We start from the raw sequence: 18,528 nt of genomic DNA on the forward strand, positions 1-18,528 counted from the left end.
ATCTCAGCTCACTGCAACCTCTGCCTCCCGGGTTCAAGTGATTCTTGTGCCTTAGTCTCCCAAGTAGCTGGGACTACAGGTGTGTGCCCAGCTAATTTTTGTATTTTTAGTAGAGACAGGGTTTCACCATGTTGGCCAAGCTGGTCTCAAACTCCTGGTCTCAGGTGATCCCCTCGCCTCAGCCTCCCAAAGTGCTGGGATTACAGGTGTGAGCCACCGCACCTGGTCCTGGCTGACATCTTGACTCTAACTTCATGGGGGGTCTGAGCCAGGACCAATGAGCTAACCCTAGGAGTCAGGTTAACTGATTGTATTTTTGACCTTCAGAAGTTGAGATACGCTTGTTACCTTAAGCAACTAAGCATATAACAAAAATACTTATGGGGTATTTCTACACAACAATAGACAACTAGCCGGGTGCAGTGGCTCACGCCTGTAATCCCAGCACTTTGGGAGGCTGAGCTGGGCAGATCACGAGGTCAGGAGATTGAGACCATTCTGGCTAACATGGTGAAACGGCATCTCTACTAAAAAAATACAAAAAATTTAGCCAGGCGTGGTGGCGGTTGCCTGTAGTCCCAGCTACTCGGGTGGCTGAGGCAGGAGAATGGCGTGAACCTGGGAGGTGGAGCCTGCAGTGAGCCGAGATGGCGCCACTGCACTCCAGCCTGGGCAACAGAGAGAGACTCTGTCTCAAAAACAAAAACAAAACAAAACAAAACAAAATAGACAACTAATGTAGTTATCTAGTAATAATCAGCCTAAAAAATGTTGACTTGACAGACCCAAACTACACCACAGAACCCTGTTTCTACCACCATTGCCATCTCAAAGAACTGTACCACCATTAGCACCTCTCTGGGGACCACGACATCCTGTTTGCTGAAAATTAAATAAATCACAGTGGGCCGGGTGTGGTGATTCACACCTGTAATCCTAGCACTTTACAAGGCAAGGCAAGGCAGATTGCCTGAGCTCAGGAGTTTGAGACCAGCCTGGGCAACACGGGGAAACCTTGTTTCTACTGAAAATACAAAAACTTAGCTGGGTGTGATGGTGTGCGAATGTAGTCCCAGCTACTCGGGACGCTGAGACAGGAGAATTGCTTGAACCCAGGATGCAGACGTTGCAGTGAGCCGAGATCACGACACTGCACTCCAGCCTGGGCGACAGAGTGAGAATCTGTCTCAAACAGAATAATCAAATTAATTAAAATAAATAAATCACATTGGGCATAGAGGGAGTGCATGGTGTGTGGGCAATTCACTAGCCCTCTGGTGCCAAAAAAGCAGACAGAATTCATGCCAGCATGAGGGGCCATTTATTGTTCAGGGGCTAAGCCCCCATGTTTTGGGGGGGTTCCCGCACTGCTGCCTCCCCCCATTGTTCCTGTGGACCCCTCAAGTGGCAGGTTGCTGAGATGATCGTGGAGGGAGCACGTCTTCAAATGTAGATGGTCCAGAGTGGCCATCTTCTCCCTGTCATGAGGCAGTGGGGAGTTGATGGCAACATGGCTAGGTGCTGGGGTGTTCGAGTGGAAGGGGAGATCAGGCCCTTTCCCCAAGATCTCACCCTCCTCCCATGCCCTCAGCCTCCTTCCTCACTCCGGCTTCATCTTGTCTGTCAGCAGTAGATTCTTGGCCCGCAGGGCCTCGTCTTGGGCCAGCCGAAGGGTGGAGCTCAGGGCCTCTGCCCTGACGTGTTTGGCTAAGGCCTGGCGCTCCAGCTCCTGGGGAGAGGAGCGTAGGCGTAGCTGGGCTTGCTGGACTGGGCTGGGGGTGGAGGGGGAGCTGGATTGCGGAGGGCAAAGCGTAGGGTCCCATGGGGCCCACATTTCTCCCTCAGAGTTTCCCATCATGCCTTGAGCTTGAGACTGACCCCAGCATCCCACAATGCACTGGTCTCCAGATTCCGTTGTGGACTAAACCTATGTCTGTCCTATTGTCTGTCCCATGATGCACTGACCTATGTCCCAGCAAACACTAAATCAGTGTCTATCATCTGTCTCCTAAGCTCATGAACTATCCTACATTTGATATGTGTATGTGCCCCAGTATCCTACCATATGGTAGCCTCCTACATCCCATAAGTTAGAAGACCCCACATCTCCTTATCCATTAGACCAGCACCTCTCACACAAAAGTCCTGGCTGGGTGCAGTGGCTCACACCTGTAATCCCAGCACTTTGGTCAAGAGTTTGAGACCAGCCTAGCCAACAGGGTGAAACCCCGTCTCTACTAAAAGTACAAATATTAGCCGGGTGTGGTGGCATATGCCTGTAATCCTGGCTGCTCAGGAGGCTGAGACACGAGAATCTCTTGGACCTGGGACGTGGAGGTTGCAATGAGCCAAGATGGTGCCACTGCACTCCAGCCTGGGGCAACAGAGTGAGACTCTGTGTCAAAAAAAAAAAAAAAAAGCCAGGCACGGTGGCTCATGCCTGTAATCCCAGCACTTTGGGAGGCTGAGGCGGGCGGATCATGAGGTCAGATGATGGAGACCATCCTGGCTAACACAGGGAAACCCCGTCTCCACTAAAAATACAAAAAACTAGCCAGGCGTAGTGGCAGGCGCCTGTAGTCCCAGCTACTCAGGAGGATGAGGCAGGAGAATGGCGTGAACCCAGGAGGCGGGGCTTGCAGTGAGCTGAGATTGCACCACTGCACTCCAGCCTGGGCGACAGAGCGAGATGCTGTCTCAAAAACAAAACAAACAACAACAACAACAACAAAAAAAGCAAACAAAAAACAGTCCTTAGTGCCCTAGTTCTCTATGTCCAACTGCACCAAGCCCCACGTCCTCTCATGTATTATTCGTATAGCTGTCACATCAATGTCTCACAATGCCTCACTTATCTGTCTCACCCACTACAACATAATCCCATAGCACATTAGGTCAACATCCCATAATACAGTGCACTAGGGCTCAAGTTCCACCAGCTACTGGGCTGAGTGTGTTGTGCAATGCCCCAGGAAGAGCTGTGGTTCCATTTCCCATAACGCACCAGCTAACTGGGACCTACAGTCACTGGGTCTCCTATCTTACCTCAATATAGCTGACCCCAATGATCTCGTGCAATGCACTGCCTCTCTAAAAATTTAGAGAAAATCAGGCCTATATTCCATGAAGCTTTAGACTGGTATCTGTCTCGTGTCCCACAGTGCACTAGATCCAATGTCCCATCATGCTTTAGGCCCAAGTCCACCTTCCAAGGTTTCGTAATGATTGGCCTGTGACTCACTCACCACCAAACTGCTTGTCCGTCTCCCCATGCATCAGGGCCAAGTCCTCCCCCAGTGCCTGCTGCTCCCAGCTCTGCCCTTCCTTTCCTGCCACACACCAGCAGTACCCTTGAGTCCGGGGCTCCCCTCTCCTTGCCCCAACAGAAAAGTAAAGTGGGACATGGTGGCCCATATTCCCTGGTACCAGAATCTTCTTGTGTAGCCTCTGACAGCTGGGACAGGCAGGAGTCAGGCCCCTCTGCTTCACCTCATCCACTAGCGGGATCAGCGCTCGGTCCAGCAGCTGCTGCAGGGACTCCGTGGACAACTGCGACCCCTGGCTGGGGGAGGGGTGGTCACCAGATAAAGAGGTCCAGTACCAAGTCCAGGGTGCCCCATGCTCACCTGCACAGCCTCCATTTGGCCTTGTTTCCAGTATGCACCCTATGCAACCTTCCCAGCATGGACTGTGCACCAGCTGTCCCTTGGTTTCCATGGTGCTCTGGGGATCACCACTCTTTTTTGTTGTTGTTTTTAAGACGAAGTCTTGCTCTGTCACCTAGGCTGGAGTGCAGTGGCGCGATTTTGGCTCACTGCAACCTCCACCTCCCGGGTTCAAGCGATTCTCCTGCCTCCGCCTCCCAAGTAGCTGGGACTACAGGCATGTGCCACCACACCCAGCTAATTTTTGTATTTTTAGTAGAGACAGGGTTTCACCATGTTGGCCAGGATGGTCTTGATCTCCTGACCTCATGATCTCCCCACCTCAGCCTCCCAAAGTGCTGGGATTACAGGCGTGAGCCACTGGGCCTGGACCTTTTTTGGTTTTTTTTTGAGATGGAGTCTTGCTCTGTCATCCAGGCTGGAGTACAGTGGCATGATCTGGGCTCACTGCAACCTCTGCCTCCTGGGTTCAGCGATTCTCCTGCCTCAGCCTCCTGAGTAGCTGGGATTGCAGGCACCCGCCACCACACCTAGCTAATTTTTGTGTTTTTAGTGGATATGAGTTGTCACCATGTTGGCCAGTCCGGTCTTAAACTCCTGACCTCTGGTGATCCTCCCACTTGGCCTCCCAAAGTGCTGGGATTACAGGCGTAAGCCACCACGCCCGGCCGGAATCACCATTCCTAAGGACACCAGACAGCCCTGAGTTTAGAAAGGCCGTTATAACTAACGCTTCCCATAATGCACTAGTGAAACTCGATTTCATGTTGTATTGTGAGTCCCCCTTTCCTACAATGGACCTTCCCACAATGGACCAAAAATGGTGCATCCCTTGGCTCCCACAATACACCAAGGTCTCACTTCCCCCACAGTGCACTGAAACCCTGCCTCCCCTCATGTTCACATCCCAGCCTTCCCTCAATGCACTGGAAATACGATGCTCAAAATGTACCAAGTTATTTTCTTTTTTTTTTGAGATGGAGTCTTGCTGTCGCCCAGGCTGGAGTGCAATGGCGCGATCTTGGCTCACCGCAACCTCCACTTCCCAGGTTCAAGAGATTCTCCCGCCTCAGCCTCCCAAGTGGCTGGGATTACAAGCGTTCACCACTACGCCCAGCTAATTTTTGTGTTTGTAGTAGAGACGAGGTTTCACTATGTTGGCCAGGCTGGTCTCAAACTCCTGACCTCAGTGATCTGCCTGTCTTGGCCTCCCAAAGTGCTGGGATTATAGGTGTGAGCCACTGCATCCAGCCTTTTTCCTTTTTTTTTTTTTTTTTGATACACAGTTTCACTCTGCCTAACAGGGTGGAGTGCATTGTCGTGATCTCAGCTCACTGCAACCTCCGCCTCCCGGGTTCAAGTGATTTTCATGCCCCAACTTCCTCAGTAGCTGGGATTACAGGCACACACCACCACACCCAGCTAATTTTTGTATTTTTGGTAGATACGGGGTTTCACCACATTGGCCAGGCTGGTCTCGAACTCCTGATACCCAGTGATCCACCCACCTTGGTCTCCCGAAGTGCTGGGATTACAGGCATGAGTCACCACGCCCGGTCTATACCAAGTTTCTCTTGAGTTCCACAAGACACTGATTTTACCTTGTAGAGTGGGAACAAATGAGGCTTCTAGTGCAGCAGGACTGGCTGTTTCTACCATGCACTGGAATGCCTTGTATCCCAAATGAACAGCGTCCCACCCTTCACTAATGTCCCATCTCCTTCCGCATCTCCTTTAATGTTCTATCCACAAGGCTCCCAGAGGCAGGCCTAGCCCCATTACCTGGCACAGCGGGCACAGTTGCCTTGTTGGGACCGATCCAGGTTCATGGAGAGGTCAGGCCCTCTTCGAGAGTTCTGAAATTGCCGCCCGAACTCCTCCAGAATGGGTTTCAGTGGGCCCAGCCCCTCCAGTTCGCTCCTCAGTGAAGCCACAGACACTGCTGACCGCTCCACCCTGAGGCATGAGTAACCAGTGCTGCCAGCTCCCTCTTGAGCGGTATAACCCTGGCAAGACTCCACCCATTATTAGTCCACCACTTATGTCTCTATCTGGTCTGCAATTCTCCACCCTGCCCTCCCCTCTCTGCTCTGACTGGCCTCACTTTTTGTATTTTATTTTATGTTATGGTAGTTTATTTATCTATTGACTATTTTGAGCCAGGGTCTGGCTCTGTTGCCCAGGCTGGAGTGCAGCATCACCATCATAGCTCTCCGAAGCCTTGAACTCCTGGGCTCAAGCGGTCACTCCTGCCTCAGCCTCCCGAGTGGCTAGGACTACCATGGTGCGACACCACACCACTCCCAGCTAATTTTTAAATTGTTTGTAGAGATAGGGTCTCCGCTATGTTGCCCAGGCTGGTCTTGCACTCCTGGCCTCAAGTAATCCGCCCGCCTCGGCCTCCCAAAGTGCTGGGATTATAGACGTGAGCCACCTCACTGGGCCACCTTTTGTAGATTATTGTTTGGAATGCCCCTCCTAGTTCTCTAATTGGCTTTCTCGGATCCCTCTTGACCCCACCCTTTGTCCTTTTAAGGTATAGACCACACCCCTTCTCTAATTGATTCCACCCCTCAGGCCTTATTAGGGTTGATGCAACCCTTCCTGCTCTCTAATTGGTGTTTCCCCATGTCGCTATATGTTCCGGAATGCCTGGCCATAGCTGATTGGCCTACCCATTTCCCTCAAGGCCCCGCCCTTGGGTTGGGATCGCCCTGCCCCTTCCGGTCTTCCCAAGCACTGGCCACCCAGTCCTTACATCGTACACAGCTCGTCCGCCCGACCTCGCAGCTCCTGCAAGCCCCGCGCCGTCTGTGCCTGCTCGCGCTGTGCCCGCTCCCACTGGCCCAGGAAGCCGTCGACCCTGCCGCCCAGGCCCCCGAGCAGTCGCAGGGCTTCCTGCACCGCCCCCTCCTCCTGATGCCACCGGGCGGTCAGCGAGGACACCTCTCTCCTGGAGGGGCAGAGAGGGGGAATGGGTCGGGGCTAGGCTTGGACAGGTCCCCATCTGCCCCCACAAGATAGGCGGAACAGGACTCACCTATCTCGCCCCACTGAGACCATGCCGGTGGCTCCAGACCCACCCAGGTCTCCAAATTTTCTTGCACCCTCCATTTGGTGAAATTTGGTCCTGTCTTCCAGAGCCCCGCCTTTATCCCCTTACTTTACTGGCTGTCTTGGCCCTTCCCTGGTCAGGTCCCCAACCTCTACCTCAGCTCTTCCACACACTGCCCCCCAAGGCACTGTCCACCCTACTCTGCCCCACTTGGTGCCTCCAGGACCGCTCCTCTCCCAAGCCCCGCCCACCTCAGTTTCAACAGGCCTGGACCTGCCTCCCAGCAGCCCAGAACTCAAAAATTCATTATTTTGTCCCTCCCTTGCTCAGGTCACTGCCTTCGGGGCACTCCCTCCTCTGCTCTTGGAGACCCCAGGCTTGTCGTCCTCCGGTTAGAATCTTTGAGGCTCCTACCCTGTGTCCCCGCCCACTGCAGCTCCTGGAGACTCTGCCCACGACTCTGCCCACCTTCGTTCCTCGAGGCTCCTCCCATGTCCCCTCCCACCTCAGGTTCTCGAGGCTCCACCGATATCACCGCCCACCTCAGCTCCACGAGGCTCCCTGGGTCCCCACCCATGCCTTTCCTTGAGAACCCCGTCCCTTGGGTCCCGCCCACCGCAGCTCCTCGAGGCTCCACCCCTGAGTCCCCGCCCACCTCGTTTCGAGGCCCCGCCCCTAGGTCCCGCCCACCTCAGCTCCTCGATGCCGGTGAACACCTTCTGCAATTCCTGCTCGCTCACGTAGGGGCCCTCACCTGCCCGAGGCCCCATTCCCCAGCCTGCGGGGACCAGGCCGCGAGGCCGCGAGGGTTTGTCAGGACTCCCTGGCGGGCCGGGGCAGCCCTGGGACGTGGCGGCGGGGCCCAGGCCGTTCCGGGAGAGGCCAGCCTCCGGCTTCTGCTGCTGCTCCGGCTCCTGCTGCTCGGTCTCCTGCCGTCGCGGCGTCTCATCCTGCAGCTGCTGCTGGAGGTAGCGCAGCTTCTCCTGGTCGGTAAGGGAGGACGGGACGGGGTCACAGCGTCCAGCCGCTTTCCTCCCACAACCACCTCTACCCCCAAATCCGCTCCAGTACTCCCCAAGATTGGAAGTAGAACGCCTGTGGGGACAGGATGTTGGAAGTCCCACTGGCTGTCATTAGGGAGGGGAGGCACCATTTGAGGCCCAGTTGGACTCCAATTCCCGCTAACCTCCCACAGCCTGCCTCCAGGTATCCACCCGGCCCTCCAAGCCTTCCAGGCGTCAAATACCCGTCCCGGCCACTTGGCAAGAACAACTGAAGCTTTCTCAGCATTTTGTTGGAAAATGAGTGGGCATGTGGACAGGACAGGCCTTCTCACTTGAAGTCCAGCTCGAGTCTCTTTCTGGGACCTGAATGTGACTGCAGGGTAAGAGTCCCCCAGCTGGATGTTGGAGCCTCATTTGAATCCCTCTTATCAGTGGGTTCTAAGGATGACTGTGTGCACGCAGGAGCAGTGTGGTGGTGGTGTTGGGGCGGGGAGTTCCACCTAAAAGTGTATCTTGAGTCCCTCGCGCATCTGACGTCCTCCCACAAATCCTGGGACCTCCTCCATTCCTTACCTCCAGCAAGGCAGAATTCTGCTTCAAGACGTTGGTTTTGATTTCAGCATCTTCCACAGACCGGGTCACCTTCCAGCAGTTCTCCTGGGTCAGACACCAGGGCGAGGGCCCTGCCTTCCCATTTCAGTTCTGCCTCCCAACCCTTAGCCTGTCTATTTCCATACAGGCTCCAGGCCTCCCAGCCCCTCAATACAAGACACACTCGGCCAGGCGCTGTGGCTCAAGCCTGTAATCCCAGCACTTTGGGAGGCCAAGATGGGCAGATCACGAGGTCAGGAGATCGAGACCATCCTGGCTAACATGGTGAAACCCCGTCTCTACTAAAAAATACAAAAAACTAGCCGGGCAAGGTGGCGGGCGCCTGTAGTCCCAGCTACTCTGGAGGCTGAGGCAGGAGAATGGCCTAGACCCGGGAGGCGGAGCTTGCAGTAAGCTGAGATCCGGCCACTGCACTCCAGCCTGGGCGACAGAGAGAGACTCCGTCTCAAAAAAAAAAAAAAAAGACACACTCACCAGCTCATTTCCTTGGCTAAAGGGATGGCTTCCTCCTTAGCCAGACGTGCCAGAGTGGTACCCCTCCACTTCCTCCCACCTCTTGTTGATCCACCCACTCCATTCTTCCCCTCTTTCTTTTTTTTTTCTTTTGAGACTGTATTGCTCCAGCACCCAGGCTGGAGTACAGTGGTGCAATCTTGGCTCACTGCAACCTCCACCTCCTGGATTCAAGTGATTCTCCTCCCTAAGCCGAGTAGCTGGGATTACAGGTGTGCGCCACCACACCTGGCTAGTTTTTTTTTTTTTTTTTTTTTTTTTTTTTTGAGACGGAGTTTGGTTCTGTCGCCAGGGCTGGAGTGCAGTGGCCGGATCTCAGCTCACTGCAAGCTCCGCCTCCCGGGTTTACGCCATTCTCCTGCCTCAGCCTCCCGAGTAGCTGGGACTACAGGCGCCCGCCATCTCGCCCGGCTAGTTTTTTGTATTTTTTTGAGTAGAGACGGGGTTTCACCGTGTTAGCCAGGATGGTCTCAATCTCCTGACCTCGTGATCCGCCCGTCTCGGCCTCCCAAAGTGCTGGGATTACAGGCTTGAGCCACCGCGCCCGGCCTAGTTTTTGTATTTTTAGTAGAGATGGGGTTTCACCATGTTGGCCAGGCTGGTCTCAAACTCCTGACCTCAGGCGATCTGCCCGCCTCGGCCTCCTGAAGTGCTGGGATTACAGATGTGAGCCACTACGCCCAGGCTCCTCCCCTCTTTCTTCCACCCTCTTATTCCCATTCCCCTCTCCCCACCCACTCCTGCATCCCACTGGCTCACCTTGAGTTGAATGCAGTACCCCTCCAACTCTTCTGCCTCTTGCCGCCTTCTCTCCAGATTCTCGCTCAGCACAGAACACTCACTCTGGAGCATGGAAGGAGGAGAGGTTAGCCAAGGACACAAGGGGACAGCCTGTGGAAAAGAATATCTGGGCCTGGGAAGGTTCCTCTCCCTTCTGAGTCTCAAGCTCCCCAACTGAGCTATGGGTGTGTTCCACTGGAGGCAGGCTCCAAGCAGGGAAGTTAGCCCTGGAGAAAGGGCAGGTGTTGGACATAGGGTGTCCTCACACCTGCAGAGTCTGCACGTGCTGGTTAACCCGGGTGGTCTTTTCCTTCAAGCTGGTGATGGAGTCTTTGGCGCGGACCAATCCACTGTTGACCCCACTCTGGGGAAGAATGGGAGACAGGTGAGTTATATGGTGTGTGGGTGCAAGCCCCAAGCCCAAGAAAAATTCCAGAACTAGGAGGCTGTGTTTACACCTTGATTTTGCCCTGGAATGGCTGTGTGACTTGGAGCCAAGAGCTATACTTCTGATTCTTAGCATTCCTGTGCAGCAAACCCAGGGGATAAATGACCTTTCTTCATGGTGGGCTGGGAGAAAAATAGGATCCAGGAGGGAATAGGGGATGGAGGTGGGGTGTGCAGACACGTGGAGGAAGAAGGATGAACTCAACCAAACACTGAGCTAAATGTCTTTGGGGGCCAGGTGCCGTGGCTCACTCTGGTCATCCCAGCACTTTGGGAGACCGAGGTGGGTAGATCACTTGAGGTCAGGAGTTCAAGACCAACTTAGCCAACATGGTGAAACCCCAACTCTACTAAAAATACAAAAATTAGCCGGGCATGGTGGTGCATGCCTTTAATCCCAGCTACTTGGGAGGCTGAGGCTGGAGAATTGCTTCGACCTGGGAAACAGGGGCTGCAGTGAGCTGAGATTGCACCACCACACTCCAGTTTGGGTGACAGAGCAAGTCTCTTAAAAAAAAAAAAAAAAAGTCCTTGGGGTCCACAGCATAAAAAGATGAACTTTGAAAACACATGCCCTGGCTCTCTCTCCAGGAAATGGTGAATTACAAAGGAAGCCACTTTTATTTTATTTTCATTTTTTTTTTGTTTGTTTTGTTTTGTTTTGTTTTTTGAGACGGAGTCTAGCTCTGTCACCCAGGCTGGAGTGCAATGGCACGATCTCGGCTCACTGCAACCCCCGCCTCCCGGGTTCATGCCATTCTCCTGCCTCAGCCTCCCGAGTAGCTGGGACTACAGGCACCCGCCACCATGCCTGGCTAATTTTTTGTATTTTCAGTAGAGATGAGGTTTCACTGTGTTAGCCAGGATGGTCTCGATCTCCTGACCTTGTGATCCGCCCATCTCGGCCTCCCAAAGTGCTGGGATTACAGGCGTGAGCCACCGCGCCTGACCAGGAAGACACTTTTCAGATCTGAGCACTTGCAATGCACCAAGCACTTGTCTTTTATTCTTCACAACCACACCTCTTGAGGTTATTTGGCCTATTTTACAAGTGAGACAAATGTGTCTCAGAAATGGGCTATCCCTTGTCTTCCCAGGTACTCAGCACATTAGGTGACCTCATCAGAATCTAGATTCAGAACCCTTGTTTTAAACCATGACACCATGTGGCCTCTGGTCATCATTACTTTATATCACATAAAATGTTGTGTGACTCCTGCCAATCTGTGGTTCAGGAGGGATGCATGTGGTAGGATCCATTCTCCCAGCTTGGACAGTTACAGAAGCCTTAGCCTGGCATAGGACTGTCCAATCAGAGACTACATTTCCCAGGTTCCCTTGCAGCTAGATGTGGCCATGTGACTAAGGTCTGTCCAATGGAATGTGAGTGGAAATAATATAGTCAATTTATTTTGGGGAGAGGTCGGGGGGTCTCTCATTATTACCCTGGCTGGTGTGGAGTGATACTATCATAGCTCACCAACTGCTGGGCTCAAATGATCCTCCTGCCTCAGCCTCCCAAGTAGCTAAGACTACAGGTGCTTGCTACCATGCCCAGCAAAATTTTTAAATGTTTGGTATAGATGGGTTCTCACTATGTTACCCAAGTTGGCCTCAAACTCCTGGGCTCAAGTGATCCTTTTGTGTCAGCCTCCAAAACTGTTGGTCTTACAGGATTGAGCCACTGCACCCAGCCTCCTTTCTCTCTCTCTCTCTCTCTCTTTTTTTTTGCCTACATCATTACTTGGACTGTGCAGAATTATAGTCAATTTCTGAGTCATCCCTTAAAGGAAGGAATAAGAACTTTCCCTTTTTCTCTCATTTCACTGGAATGCACAAATGAGGGCTGTCTTGGACCAGCAGATAGAGGACACAACGAGACAGAAGGAGCCTGAATCCTTGACATGGAGCCACCATACTCCATTCCAATCACCTGTGAAGACTTTCAGGGTGAGACATTACATCTTCTGTGTTATTCAAGCTGTGTTATTTTGTGGGGGTTTTTTTTTTGTTTGTTTTTTTACAGTAGTCAAATGTATAACTTCAATATCATTGACGTTCTTATTTCACACTTGAAGGGAAAGAGAGGCAGAGAGCCATTTGCCAGCTGGTTATGACCAATTCCAGCCAGTGGAAGGGAAGTGGGCACTGGTGGATGTGTGGAAAAGACAGGCATGATCTCTTCCCCTGTTCCTCCTGCTGAATGGCTGGAAGGCAGTGGTGAGAGCAACTGTCTAGAAATGGCCGAACAACCAGAACATAGATGCCTGTAACCTGCTGCATTTGAAGAGCAGAGCTACTATGCTTATCAAGTCTTTTATGTGCAAAAAAACCACAGCTCTCTTGATTTCTCTCATGGTTGCCGAACTAATTCACAAAAGAAAGAGAGAACAAGTTTCCTCCCTTGTAAGATGGGGGCAGCAACACATTTCTTGCATGATTGCTCTGGGGAAGAAGTGTGGTAAGAAATATTGTATCCAGGAGGCGGAGCTTGCAGTGAGCCGAGATCGCGCCACTGCACTCCGGCCCGGGCGACAGAGACTCCGCCTCAAAAAAAAAAAAAAAGAAAAAAAGAAATATTGTATCCAGCTGACATCAACAAAATGGTGGATTAAAGAATTCAGGCCGGGCACAGTGGCTCACACCTGTAATCCCAGCACTTTGGGAGGCCAAGGTGGGTGGATCACTTGAGGTTAGGAGTTTGAGAACAGCCTGGCCAACGTGGTGAAACCCCATCTCTACTAAAAATACAAAACTTAGCCAGGCGTGGTGGCTGGCACTTGTAATCCCTGCTACCTGGGAGACGGATTGACACAGGAGAATCCCTTGAATCCGGGAGGCAGAGGTTGCAGAGAGCCTAGATGGCGCCATTGCACTCCAGCCTGGGCGACAGAGTGAGACTCCATCTCACAAAAAAAAAAAAAAAAAAAAAAAGGCCGGGTGCGGTGGCTCACGCCTGTAATCCCAGCACTTTGGGAGGCCGAGGCGGGCGGATCACCAGGTCAGGAGATGGAGACTATCCTGGCTAACACAGTGAAACCCCGTCTCTACTGGAAAAAAAAAAAAAAATTCGCCAGGTATGATGACAGGCGCCTGTAGTCTCAGCTACTTAGGAGGCTGAGGCAGGAGAATGGCGTGAACCCGGGAGGCGGAGCTTGCAGTGAGCAGAGATGCGGCACTGCACTCTAGCCTGGGCGACAGAGCAAGACTCCGTCTCAAAAAAAAAAAAAAAAAAAAAAAAAGAATTCAAAAATTCCACCCCTCCATAAAAACAATGAAAAACTAACAAAACATGGGCTTTAAAAAAAAAAAAATCAGTTTTTTCACAATTCTGGAAATTAACCAAAGGCTTGCAGAAACTCAAGGAGCATTTATTCAAGAAAAGTGACTCTCTATAAAAACATCAAGACTTGAGGAATTTTAACTTATCCTAGTCCTATCTTCCACTCCCTAGCTCAGCAGGAACCCTGGAAAGTAACAGCCCACATTTCCCACAGGGAGGAAGCAGAATGAAGCTAGAACTCATTCAAAGCCTTATTACCCAAAGAAGAGTCATTGTATGATTTTTTTTTTTTTTTTTTTTTTTTTTTTTTTTTTTGAGATGGAGTCTCGCTCTGTCATGCAGTGGCGCGATCTCGGCTCACTGCAAGCTCCGCCTCCCGGGATCACGCCCTTCTCCTGCCTCAGCCTCCGAAGTAGCTGGGACTGTACAGGGACCCGCCATCATGCCCGGCTAATTTTTTGTATTTTTAGTAGAGACGGGGTTTCACCATATTAGCCAGGATGGTCTCGATCTCCTGACCTCGTGATCCACCCGCCTCGGCCTCCCAAAGTGCTGGGATTACAGGCGTGAGCCACCGTGCCCAGCCCATTCTATGATTGTTAAGTGATGCCTGGGAAGACCCCACACAGAATAGTTGTCTTTCCTTTTCAGAACTGGCAAATCCCTGAAAATATCTCTGATGGTTGAAGGAAAGATTTGGATGTTTTTCCTCTCCAAATCTCATGTTAAAATGTAATCCCTTGCCAGGCACAGTGGCTCACACCTGTAATCCCAGCACTTTGGGAGGCTGAGGCAGAAGGATTGCTTGAGCTAAGGAATTTGAGACCAGCCTGGACAACATGGTGAGACCCCATGTCTACAAAAAAAAAAAAAACCCACAAAAATTAGCTGGGTGTGGTGGTGTGCACCTGTAGTCCCAGCTCCTCAGCAGGCTGAGGTTGAAGAATGGCTTGAACCTGGGAGGTGGAGGTTGCACTGAGCTGGGAATGTGCCACTGCACTCTAGTCTGGATGACGCTGAGATTCTGTCTCAAAAACAACAACAAAGAAATGCAACACCCAGGCTGAGTGCAGTGGTTCATGCCTGCAATCCCAGCACTCTTGGAGGCCAAAGTGGGCACATCACTTGAGGTCAGGAATTCAAGACCAGCCTGGCCAACATGGCGAAACCCTGTCTCTGCTGATACAAAAATTAGCCGGGCACAGTGGTGCATGCCTGTAGTCCCAGCTACTCGGGAGGCTAAGGCAGGAGAATCACTTGAACTCAGGAGGTGGAGGTTGCAGTGAGCCGAGATCACGCCACTGCACTCCAGCCTGGGTGGCAGAGTGAGACTCCATCTCAAAAAAAAAAAAAAAAAAAAAAACCACCTGTGTGGCACCTCCTTGCTCCCGCTCTTGCCAGGTGATATGCTGGCTCCATCACCTTCTGCTATGAGGCCCTCACCAAAAGCTGAGCAGATGTGGGCACCATGCTCATCAGCCTATGAACCATAAGCCAATTAAACCTCTTTTATTTATACCCAGCCTCGAGTATTCCTTTATAGCAATGCAAGAATGGACTAACACAGAGTGGGAGAGGGAACATTTGTAAAGAAAAAAAAAATGTACGCTTGTTTTAATGTTGCTACTGCCAAAGGCAATGGATAACAGTTGGGGGAAGCAATAAAAAACAAAAAATCTTAAAAGGAAAATCTGATGGAGATATCTTTTGAAGCTTTGAAATATTCCAACAAGTTCCTGGGAAGGTAGAAAGCCACTGGCCTATGTAGGGTTGTGTACATGCTTGGGAAAGTTTTGAGAAGGCCCCAAGCTTTTCACCTCTGGCTGACCTTGAAACCTTGAAACGCTGCACCAGCAGGAAGGGAAGGCTAAGGTAGAGTTGTAAATTGTCTATCTGAGTGTTAAAGTTGTGCCTCATCAGGTACACAGAGCCATTTGGCAAAGACTAGAAGATTTTGTTGTTGTTCCAGTTTAAGGAAATCTCTCTCCAGTCATTAGCTAACCACTAAAATCAGAGAACAGACACTTCAGTGGCCAAACATGACAAAGAACACAGATATTACAGGAATAGTTCAGAAAAGTCTCTTTTTAAAAGAGCAACTATAGGCCAGGTGCAGTAGCTCACCCCTGTAATTCCAACAATTTGGGAGAATGAGGTGGGAGGATTGCTTGAGCCCAGAAGTTCAAGACCAGCCTGAGCAACACAGTAAAACTTAATCCCTTAAAAAAAAATAATAGGCCGGGCGCGGTAGCTCAAGCTTGTAATCCCAGCACTTTGGGAGGCTGAGACGGGCGGATCACGAGGTCAGGAGATCGAGACCATCCTGGCTAATCCGGTGAAACCCCGTCTCTACTAAAAAAAAAAAAATACAAAAAACTAGCCGGGTGAGATGGCGGGCGCCTGTAGTCCCAGCTACTGGGGAGGCTGAGGCAGGAGAATGGCATAAACCCGGGAGGTGGAGCTTGCAGTGAGCTGAGATCTGGCCACGGCACTCCAGCCTGGGCCACAGAGCAAGACTCCGTCTCAAAAAATAAATAAATAAATAAATAATAATAATAAAATGGGCCAGGCACGATCTCATGCCTGTAATCCCAGCACTTTGGGAGGCCGAGGCGGGCGGATCACAAGGTCAGGAGATCGAGACCATCCCGGCTAACATGGTGAACCCTGTCTCTGCTAAAAAACACAAAAAATTAGCCAGGTATGGTGGCAGGCACCTGTAGTCCCAGCTACTCGGGAGGCTGAGGCAGGAGAATGGCGTGAACCTGGGAGGCGGAGCTTGCAGTGAGCTGAGATCGCGCCACTGCACTCCAGCCTGGGCAACAGAGCAAGACGCTGTCTCAAAAGAATAATAATAATAAAATTATCTGAGCTTGGTAGTGCACACCTGTAGTCCCAGCTACTCAGAAGGCTGAGGCAGGAGGACCCCTTAAGCCCGGGATTTAGAGGCTGTAGTGAGCCACAATCATGCCACTATACAGTGGCCTGGGAAACAGAGCAAGATCCTGTCTCAAATAATAATAAAAATAAATAAGTAAAAATAATAAAAAGCAACTACAACAAGCAATAATAACAACAAATCCTTATGAGTGGGGAGAATCTGTTTCTAGGGTTGCTACATTATGATACTTTATTATTTTATTTATTTATTTATTTAGAGACAGAGTATCCCTGTGTCCCCCAGGCTGGAGTACAGTGGCAGGATCTCAGCTCACGGCAACCTCTGCCTCCCGGGTTCAAGCGATTCTCCTGCCTCAGCCTCCCCAGTAGCTGGGATTACAGGCGCCCGCCACCACGCCTGGCTAATTCTTGTACTTTTAGTAGAGATGGGGTTTCACCATATTGGCCAGGTTGGTCTCGAACTCCTGACCTCAGGTGATCTGCCTGACTCGGCCTCCCAAAGTGCTGGGATTACAGGCGTGAGCCACTACTCCCTGATACATTACGATACTTTAAATGGCCAGTTTTCAGGCTAGGCACGGTGGCTCACACCTGTAATCTCAGCACTTTGGGAGGCTGAGGCAGGTGGATCACCTGAAGTCAGGAGTTTGAGACCAGCCCAGCCAACATGTTTAAACCTCATCTCTACTAAAAATCCAAAAATTAGACAGGCGTGGTGGTACACATCTGTAATCCCAGTTACTGGGGAGGCTGAGGCAGGAAAATTGCTTGAACCTGGGAGGCAGAGGTTGAAGTGAGTCAAGATCATGCCACTGCACTCAAGCCTGGGTGACAGAGTGAGACTTCGTCTCAAAAAATAAAAATAATAATAATAATAAATAAATAAAAAATGGCCAGTTTTGAAGAAAAAAGTTATAAGGCATGCAAAGAAAGGAAAACTATGGCCTATACAATGGAGGACAAGCAAGCAATCAAGAGAAACTGTTCAGGGGTAGGATGGCTGGGGCAGATTTGGACTTACTAGGCAAAGACTTTAAATCAGCTATTTTAAGTATGTTCAAAGCGCTAAAGGAAACAATTCCTAAATAACTAAAGGAAAATGAGAGAATAATGTCTCACCAAATAGGGCATATCACTAAAGAGATAAAAATTATTAAAAGCAACCAAATAGAAATTATAGGGTTGAAGGGCCAGGTGCAATGGTTCACAACTGTAATTCCAGCACTTTGGGAGGCCAAGGCAGGCGGATCGCGAGGTCAAGAGATCAAGAACATCCTGGCCAACATGGTGAAACCCCATCTCTACTAAAAATACAAAAATTAGCTGGGGATGGTGGTGGGTGCCTATAGTCCCAGCTACTCGGGAGGCTGAGGCAGGAGAATCGCTTGAACCCGGGAGGCGGAGGTTGCAGTGAGCTGAGATGGCGCCACTGCACTCCAGCTTGGCAACAGAGCGAGAGTCTGTCTCAAAAAAGAAATTCTAGGGTTGAAAAGTTCAATCACTGAAGTGAAAAATGTACTAGAGGGGGCTATGTAGCAGAATAATGATTCAGTGAACTTGAACATAGCTCAACTTTGATTATCCAGTCTGAGAAACCTAAGAACAAACAAAAAGAATAAAGAAGAATGAATGCAGCGTCAGAGAGCCATGGGTCTGGAAGTCCCAGAAGGAAAGAAAGGGGCAGAAAGAATATTTGAAGAAATAATGGTTGACAACTTCCCAAACTGGATGATTTGAGCATTAATCCACACATCCAAGAAGCCAAATGAACTCCAAATAGGCTCCACGGGCTAGGCACAGTGACTCATTGCTGTAATCTCAGGACTTTGGGAGACTGAGGAGGGAGTATTACTTGAGACCAAGAGCTCAGGACCAGCCTGGTGAACATAGCAAAACCCTGTCTCTTAAAAAACAACAATAAGAAGGTTGGACATGGTGGCTCACACCTGTATTCCCTGCACTTTGGGAGGCCAAGATGGGAGGATTGCTTGAGCCCAGGAGTTTGAGACCAGCCTAGGCAACAAAGTAACACACACATCTCTAAAAATTAAAATGAAAATAAAAACATTTTTAAAATAGGATAAAATGGGCCAGGCATGGTGACTTACGCCTGTAATCCCAGCACTTTGGGAGGCTGAGGCGGGTAGATCACAAGGTCAGGAGTTCAAGACCAGCCTGGCCAATGTGGTGAAACCCCATCTCTACTAAAAATACAAAAATTAGCCGGGCATGGTGGCACGTGCCTGTAATCCCAGCTACTTGGGAGGC

The 18,528-nt window shown here is 50.8% G+C and overlaps 2 protein-coding genes and 1 long non-coding RNA gene across 7 annotated transcripts in view; 1 reads left to right on the forward strand and 2 right to left on the reverse strand.

Moving 5' to 3' along the window:
• The window catches only part of RRAS (RAS related), a 120,075-nt gene extending 109,262 nt beyond the window's left edge, over positions 1-10,813 (reverse strand). The window contains exon 1 of the mRNA XM_050771579.1: positions 10,809-10,813. The gene's annotated coding sequence lies outside the window, so the exon portion shown is untranslated. The remainder of the gene's footprint in view (positions 1-10,808) is intronic.
• Positions 1-13,351, forward strand: part of LOC126943155 (uncharacterized) — a 29,687-nt gene extending 16,336 nt beyond the window's left edge. The window contains exons 1-4 of one of the 2 annotated variants that reach the window (XR_007721712.1): positions 7,610-7,688; positions 7,916-8,104; positions 9,947-12,026; positions 12,155-13,351. This is a non-coding gene — a long non-coding RNA (uncharacterized LOC126943155). Of the gene's footprint in view, positions 1-7,609; positions 7,689-7,915; positions 8,105-9,946 lie in introns of those variants that run through there. The other variant, XR_007721713.1, reaches the window with a different exon arrangement.
• The window catches only part of TSKS (testis specific serine kinase substrate), a 30,204-nt gene continuing 12,978 nt past the window's right edge, over positions 1,303-18,528 (reverse strand). The window contains exons 3-11 of one of the 4 annotated variants that reach the window (XM_050771486.1): positions 9,898-9,993; positions 9,609-9,692; positions 8,298-8,381; positions 7,411-7,703; positions 6,424-6,618; positions 5,448-5,621; positions 3,427-3,562; positions 1,573-1,772; positions 1,303-1,478 (exon numbers count right to left, since the gene is read on the reverse strand). In XM_050771486.1, the coding sequence (XP_050627443.1) occupies positions 1,322-1,478; positions 1,573-1,772; positions 3,427-3,562; positions 5,448-5,621; positions 6,424-6,618; positions 7,411-7,703; positions 8,298-8,381; positions 9,609-9,692; positions 9,898-9,993 (1,419 nt within the window). In that variant the 3' untranslated portion in view covers positions 1,303-1,321. The remainder of the gene's footprint in view (positions 1,479-1,572; positions 1,773-3,426; positions 3,563-5,447; positions 5,622-6,423; positions 6,619-7,410; positions 7,704-8,297; positions 8,382-9,608; positions 9,693-9,897; positions 9,994-18,528) is intronic. The other 3 variants (XM_050771488.1, XM_050771490.1, XM_050771489.1) reach the window with 3 other exon arrangements.

The sequence above is a fragment of the Macaca thibetana genome, chromosome 19 (genome assembly GCF_024542745.1).
Source record: "Macaca thibetana thibetana isolate TM-01 chromosome 19, ASM2454274v1, whole genome shotgun sequence".
NCBI lineage: Eukaryota > Metazoa > Chordata > Mammalia > Primates > Cercopithecidae > Macaca > Macaca thibetana.